The 8,012-nt window shown below is 30.1% G+C and overlaps 1 protein-coding gene across 2 annotated transcripts; it reads left to right on the top strand.

Annotated features, from left to right (window-relative positions):
- The first annotated feature begins 800 nt into the window (after positions 1-800).
- LOC132949052 (protein smoothened) lies at positions 801-7,416 on the top strand. 2 transcript variants are annotated; one of them, XM_061019809.1, is made up of 11 exons: positions 801-1,654; positions 1,963-2,085; positions 2,235-2,345; positions 3,130-3,345; positions 3,406-3,578; positions 3,647-3,762; positions 3,834-4,260; positions 4,352-4,507; positions 4,582-4,727; positions 5,294-5,649; positions 6,711-7,416. In XM_061019809.1, exons 1-11 carry the CDS (start codon positions 1,415-1,417, stop codon positions 7,071-7,073), a joined length of 2,427 nt encoding a protein of 808 aa, XP_060875792.1. In that variant the 5' UTR covers positions 801-1,414; the 3' UTR covers positions 7,074-7,416. The 2 variants fall into 2 exon arrangements, with proteins under 2 accessions (XP_060875792.1, XP_060875791.1); XM_061019808.1 differs by having other exon boundaries at positions 813-1,654; positions 4,352-4,528.
- The last annotated feature ends 596 nt before the right edge of the window (positions 7,417-8,012 follow it).

The following is an 8,012-nucleotide window of genomic DNA, read 5'->3' as shown; positions in this document are numbered from 1 at the left end:
TACACATAACTTGCTTTAAATTAAAATTTAATAAAAAGCCTATGTCATTGTCTAGATAATAATCTTACCTTTAAATTGTGTAAGATGTCAATTCGCTCTAATTTTTAAACTAACGGAGATAAACGTGTTCTGCTGAGCGTAAAATTTGCTATGTTACGCACTTGTAAGACGGAGACAACAAATGCCACTGTAACGTCCCCTTAAAGGAAAAAATTGGGATGAGCATGCTCGATGCTCACCTTGTATAATATTTGACGATCTCCTTTGCGTAATCGCGTCGGCCCTCTGGACCGCATCATTATTTCCCACCCCACTCACGCGTCTTACACAATACTGCACTGTACTCGTTCAGCGTTCTGTTACATACATACAAATTACATTATATCCGTAACTATTATATATGTCTAATGTCTATACTATTATAGTATAAAGTACCTACGTCAGTACCTATACTGTATACTCTACATAAATCACACACAAAATATTGTTATATAGTTATAGGTTACCTATATAATGTTATGCATTATAATAACAATAACATTAACAAGTTAACAAATAATAATGCGGGCAATGGGTATACACTATACAGTACCTATAAGTACGCCACTGTTATATTCTGACATTCTGTGGCCATAGTACCATACACGATATTTTTTGCATGCGCGTCGCATCGGCTTGTCACCCTCCCACTATCGTGGAACCGAACCGGGGTGTCCAATGTCCATAGAGGCGTAATATAGTATGGAATATAATAATAAAACCTCGTACGGGTCTGCGGCAGCAACGAGACCACACACGTGGTCACCTCTCCACCCGTCCCACCATCATCACCACCGCCACCGACCGACGACTACCACAGCATCGCCGCAATACCACACCATCAAAATATGCAATCGCTTGCCGGTTGCCACTTGCCAGTTGCCGGCCCGCCAATAACGTGTATTCGTGTATCGTCTGCCGAGTACTCCTTGTAATATTATTATTCTATATTCACACTTGGCGCGCACCGTAACATAGTTATAATTTTAATAATATTTTACGCGTTCGTCGCCGTCAGTCTGTCGGTCGGACGCGTCGCCGGCCGGATACCCGAAAGAGTATTCATTCTGGCATTCCTTGCGAACGGCGTTTGATCGCGACCGCGGCTATCTAGTATCGACAAATAACTAATAGTCGTGATCTTGATAGAATTCGCTGCACGTCATTGTTACTGTCGTTTAATTACGGTAAGATTTTGACGGCAGACGTCGTGCCTATTGTTCCTCTTGTCTAGGCATCGGGACGTCGTGTTGTAGCGGCAGAAAACGCGTTTCGTACAAACCACAAACCGTTGTCCGATCTCATCCCAAATGTTCGCGTACCGTTTTCACGTGTCATTATTGTTGTACTTGGATGACAATCACATCGAGACGCGATGAAACGCGACCGCGCGCGGAGTGCCGCCACCGTCGTCCTCCAACTGTTGCTGCTGTTTAGTACGCCACAGGTGTTGTTAGGCTTGTCGAAATCGAAAAGTAAGCTGCAGTACTGCGAGAGGCCGCACTCACGATGCTTGGACATGAACCACTCGTTGTCATGTTTGGGCGTGAAACTGCCTTACACGTCCACCTCTACGGATCTCGTTCCGGATGCCGAAACCCCAGAAGAAGCTCAGGTGCATATTTTTTTATACCATAATCATGTTATGAGATATCTCTATAGTGTGCAGTCAACCATAAGGAGGAGTCGAATTTATTAAAATTACAATTGGATTGGATTTGGTAGAAAAACTTAAATCATTACAAACAAGTCATAGCTATATGGTATTCATTTTTAAAACTAAAAGTATTAAGTATTGTTGTCCTAACAATAGAAAAATCCCAGGTACCTACTGAACAATTTTAATTTTTGACCGCGCACTATATATTATATACTATTGCTGTCTATGTGGTTTTTTCACCACTATTTAATTATTATTTTTAGGAGCGATTGCACGATTGGCAAGGGCTCAAAAAAGTTCCAAAATGTTGGGCGGCTATCCAACCACTGTTGTGTGCATTATACATTCCCAATTGCGAGAATAGCAGCTTACATTTACCTCCGCAGGTAAAATATTAATTATTCATTACCATTTAATGTTTATAGTATTTTGTGTTAACCATATACTATTTGTTGTTGTTGATACATATCATTTACTCATATGACAGATATATTTCACGCCTCACATGATAAATTGCTAATGTTATTTGATACAGGAAATGTGTAAACTTATTGAAAACCATTGTCAAATTCTCAAAATTGAAAATTCATGGCCTGCAGAATTTAATTGTGAAAATGAAACCATCTATCCTGCAAAATTATGCAAGGTAAACTACTTGATTTTCATTATTAATATTCATTCAAGTAGACAACTTTATTATAACTAGACATAAGTACTAGTGTGGTGTTCTTCCTAAATACACCCTAATATCCACTCTAATATTTTATCCCTTCTTTTTTCAACATCTGTAACTCACATAATTTTTATTGAAGAGAGTTGTGCCAATAATAATTTTGCCTAAATTAAATTTCATACTACTGATACTAGAGAAGAGTAGCATTTTGTAGAAATACATTTTTTTTGTGCATAGAGTTGTGACCCCTTCCTCAGTGTGCGACATTGCTCAAAATAATACTCTGAACTTTAGAGATATAAATACCTAATAAATTGTTATTGTAATTAATAACTTGAGCTGAGCTATTTTTTCAAAACTATAAAAATAACCCTTTGTTTTGTATACATAAAAAACTACTGTAAATCCATTATATCTGTATTTAAATTAGTTTTTTAATCTATGTATTTTAAATATTAATTTTTATTACTTTTGAAATTACTAATTTCCTATCAATTAATAAATAACAAATGTATTACTATTTAATAAATTATTTGACACATTCTCTTAAAAAAAAAAGCAAAGGAAAGCAAGTACTAAAAAACCTAGTAAACTAATACAGAGAGAACAGCCAAGAATGCCATTAATTAGAGCATTGTTCTTACGACTGTAAATATGTAATTCAGTAAGCTGGATATATTAAACATAGCATGGAATTTTTTTATCAGTTTCTAATAACTACTTAAATAATATTAATTACTCTAATTAAAATTTTCAGAATGATTTGCGAGAGTTAAAGTTCAACTCAACGGCTGGTCGTTGTGAATCTCCACTTGTACAAACTTATAGACCTGAAGCTTATCATTATCCTAATTTTGAAGGTTGCGATCTTCAATGTTATGACCCTTTGTTTTCTATGGATGAACACCGACAAATACATAATCTTATTGCGTGGACTGCTACTATAGCTGGACTTTGCAATATATTTGCTATTGTAAGTAAATAGTTCATTGATATTTTATAAATATTTTTAGCAGTTTAATTTTATTTTCAGCTCACGTTCATGATTGAATGGCAATCATTAAATCGATATCCTAACATTGTAATACTCTACATAAATGTATGTTTTTTATTCATATGTTTTGGGTGGTTATCACAATTTTGGTCTGGCACAAGAGATGATATTGTTTGTAGGAAAAATGGTGCTAGAAAAACATCAGAACCTAGGTAGGCTCTTAAACTTTAAATTCACCATTTATACTTTGTATTTAAAAATTATTACTTTCTTTCATTAGTGATGAAGATCTTTCGTGTGTTATAAATTTTGTTTTCTCGTACTACTTCTTAATTGCTGCATTTATTTGGTTTGTTATTTTTACATACTCTCTTCACACAACATTTCAATCCTTTGGTGAGTTAAAATAAAATATATATATTTTTCATAAATACTTTGTTTAATAATTTTTTTTTTTTTATTTTAAGGAAAAATCCAAGAAAAGGTTGATAAAAAAGGTGGATATTTTCATTTATTAGCATGGTCTATACCATTAGTGTTTTGTGTTGTCGTGATGGTACTTGGAGAGATTGATGGTGATAGTGTAACTGGCACATGTTTTGTAGGCGTCAATAATAAAATATATAGTATTATATTTGTACTAATACCAATTTTAATATCTGTCCTGATTGGATTATTTTATTTGGTCAGAGTATTATTTGGACTCTTAGCTTTAAAAAAAGAGAGCACACAAGTAATTTCCAAACAAGCAAAGTCAAAGATTCATTCAGCAGCAATTAAAGTGATAATGTTCATGATATTAATTGTTGTATTTGTTTCATCAATGTTTATGTGTTATATTTACGAATACAATAATGATCATTTATGGAAAGATAGTCTAAGAAAATATATTGTGTAAGTATTATTATGATGAAGTTCTTAACTAATAATCATACATATAATTGTTATACTAGTCAGTGTGTTTATAGTATCTATAATTTTGCAGGTGCAAACTTGGTATTATACCAGATACGGATATAGGAAATTGTCGTATTGAGTTTAAACCAAGTGTATCTAAAAAACAACTATATATATTAGTGTTATTTGGAAATGCAGTACTAATGTCATTTTGGGTGTGGACTAATCAAATTGGCAATGCTTGGTGCGAGTGTTTAATTCGTTGGTGTGTACTTGTATTGTTATTAATTATTCAATTTTAATTAATTTGATTTTTAGGTTAAAGAAATTGCGAGGTCATGAACAGAAAAACCAAGACTCTTCTAAGTATAATAAACATAAGTTGATTGCTAGCGCTTTTGCTAAAAGACATCAACTTAATAGCAATGATTTTACTGTTACATTTTCAAAAGAAGACCCGTTTGGTAAATTTTATTCATAAATGGTTTAAATAATTTCAATTTAATCTATAAAATAAATAACTATTTTAAAGTATTTTTTTAATATAATCAAATTTTAATATCTAGTACTTGTTATTAAAATATAAAAATTGATGATTTTAAAGTCTTCATTTCATTAAATGTATACTTAATAAGTATTGGGTATACTAATGTATAGTATGTATTGAGTAACATAATATATTTTAACTTCATTTAATTATTTTTAAAAGTGACTATTTAACTATCTTTGTTAATAGAATAAACAAACATGTTGAGATAATTGAGACTTAATGAGCAAAATATTTTAAACCAGCATAAAATAAACCAATAAATCGTTAGTTTAAACTACACAAGATATACCATGCAACAGATATAAAATTTAAAAATAGGATTCATACAACCATTTATTGTGAGAAAATGTATATGAAAAAACTTCAGAATTCTATAATAATATATAAACATTGATGTATAATAATATAAATGTATACGTACAATTATTGATACTTTTGAATTCAATGGAATTTAAAGTTCAAAATGTTTGTACTTTTCAGGTTTGGTATTTGGTTTAAATAGTAACCTAACAGATAACATAAGTTCTACTTGGGCTGCTGCCTTACCCAAATTTATACGAAGACGTGGAGCATTAACTGGTGAAGAACACCTATCAGTATCATCTTCATGTTTGCAGTCAGACTCAGAAATTAGTTATAGTATGTGTAGAGTTTCTGTGGAATCTCGTAGTCATTCATTAGATTCTACCATATCAGTAAAAGCATTTGAAATGACTCGTAAAGTCCGTCGATTTTCTAAACATGTTAAAAAAAAACATAAAAGAAGTAATAAATTGCTGTGCAAATTACCATCATCTCAGAAGGGAAGTGTAACTTCTCAAGATATAAATCGACAAGTAAGATATTAAACACATTTTTATACTTTTGGACCACTAAATCCAATATCCATAACTCTAAATTCTACGGACCACCATAAACTGCATAGTGCTTCTACAACAAGTCCTAGGTCCTAATTCAGAGATTTTGAACCTACAACTTTTTTTTTTTCATATATACTGTTAAAATTATAAATCATATATAAAAATAAAAAAAAAATTCATTAACTATAAAATAATAATAAATTATATATTATCACGTGGATAATATTATGTAATATCTGAATATTAGATCTGTATTTATTTTATAACATGGGACAGTGTTAATTGCATTATTACGTGTTTATTCTTACTTACAGCACCATAAATTAAATAACTAATAATCAATAAAATACAATTTCAAATTTCAATTAAAATACAATATTTTCTTCTGGGCCACCGCTGTTCCATACTATTACTTCTTACAAACATTTTTTTCTAGGATTCACAATAATATACCAAATGACTGGCCATCACAAAATCCCTACTAAATTTTTAATTATTTTATAATTTATATATTTTGATTTTGGTTATCTACTTAAGAGGATGTTATACAGCCATTTGTTGTCATTGTCTAACAAGTGCACAACATAGCAAGTTTACACTTAGGGAAACCTGTTTAGATTCATTAGTTTAAAAATTAGAGTCAACCTAATATGAAACTTGATGGTAAGTACATAATCTTTGTTTTTATGTGGGTTTTTTACGATAGTTCAATTTTTTAGTAAGTTTTGCGTGTATAATATAGCGTAAATTAAAAATGCTCATAATTCACTTAAAAACTGAATTATTGTAAAAATCCCACATACAAACACAGATAATTTTCTTACCATCATGTTTCATAATACGTCATATCACTCTAATTTTTAAACTAATTGAATTAAATGTGATCTGCTGAGCGTAAATTTGCCATGTTATGCATTTGTAAGACGGAAACAAAAAATATCTATGTAGCACCTACTTAATTAGTTATTTTTTTATTACTAGTTACGGCTGAAGTACCTTTTTTAAAACAACATTTAATCACCTGTTTGTATTTTCAGTTGACGTTGACATTTCCCGAATTTCAAAATGTGTATTCACAGCCTGACACAGAATTACAACTAAATACTATTCCTAATTTAGAAAGAAGAACAGCTTCAGCTGGCATTGATGAGAGTCTTAAAGATCAGATGAAAACACTGAAGACCCTTTCAATATCATCCTTAAGTATGGTCAATACAAAACTGTTACAGATGAGTCTTAAGGGTTTAACCAGTAGTAATCAATCGGAACAGTTTATACTAGAAGATTTCACTAAATATGACAGAAGAGGGATTTATAAATCAGTTGCTATCGTGGACACAGACACAAATACTGATACGGAAGAAGAAAAAAAATCATCCAATAACTCTGATACAGATTAAGGTTACAGATATTACTTTCTTACTTAAGTTAGGAATAACAAAAGTTCCTAAAATTCAGGAAGACTTGCTCAATGTTCAAAAACCAAATGCTTTTACAAAAATTTTATATTTCAACTGGGTTAAACTTTAGGATTTATAAAGATAATAATTTTTGTATAATAATATTACTTACTATTTTTGTGGTCTCCTAGACCTGTGTGATTTAAAAATTGATTTATATTTTTACATATTTATATTTTTTATCTTTAAGATTTCAAAATTGAGTAAATTTAAAAGTGTATTTTAACTTTTAAGTGTACTGCAACAATAATACTGAAATGAATATATTTAGTTTTATTATTAAGCTTTTTTTTATTGATTGATTATAATTTTGGATCAATGATATGATTGAATACATCTAAATTTGTTTTTTTTCTCTGACCCACACGCAACATAGAAAATTTGCAGAGTAGTTTCCATTACAAATAGCAAATTTGGCAATTGAATCGGTAGGTTATCAGTATAGTCCGGATTTGTATGCACTAAAAAAGGCCAAAATAGCAAAACTTCAAAATATGCACTTGATATGCTCTTATTTTTTTTTAATAATATGCAAAAATATGCTCTTATACCCAAAATATGCATTTTAATATATTTTTTTTAATTTCTTCCATAAATAATAATTTAACAAAATTATATGAACTTAATTTTTTAATTATAGACATCAACTTTAAAGACTTATTAAAGAACAGTAAATATTTAAAAATATATTCAACAAATAAAACAAATACTTTAATTATTAAGAATAATAAAAAATAAAAAATGTATTAAATCCTCTAATACCATATCTTTGGTACATATTTATGAAAAAAATACAATATAAAGACATTTTATAAAAAAAAAACAATTTAAACCAATAAAAACATAATTTTGTTATTAATAAAAAATATTTTGATAAAT

Source organism: Metopolophium dirhodum, chromosome 7 (genome assembly GCF_019925205.1).
Source record: "Metopolophium dirhodum isolate CAU chromosome 7, ASM1992520v1, whole genome shotgun sequence".
Classification (NCBI taxonomy): domain Eukaryota; kingdom Metazoa; phylum Arthropoda; class Insecta; order Hemiptera; family Aphididae; genus Metopolophium; species Metopolophium dirhodum.
Note: the sequence above shows the minus strand (reverse complement) of the source record. Positions and strands in the feature narration are given on the sequence as shown.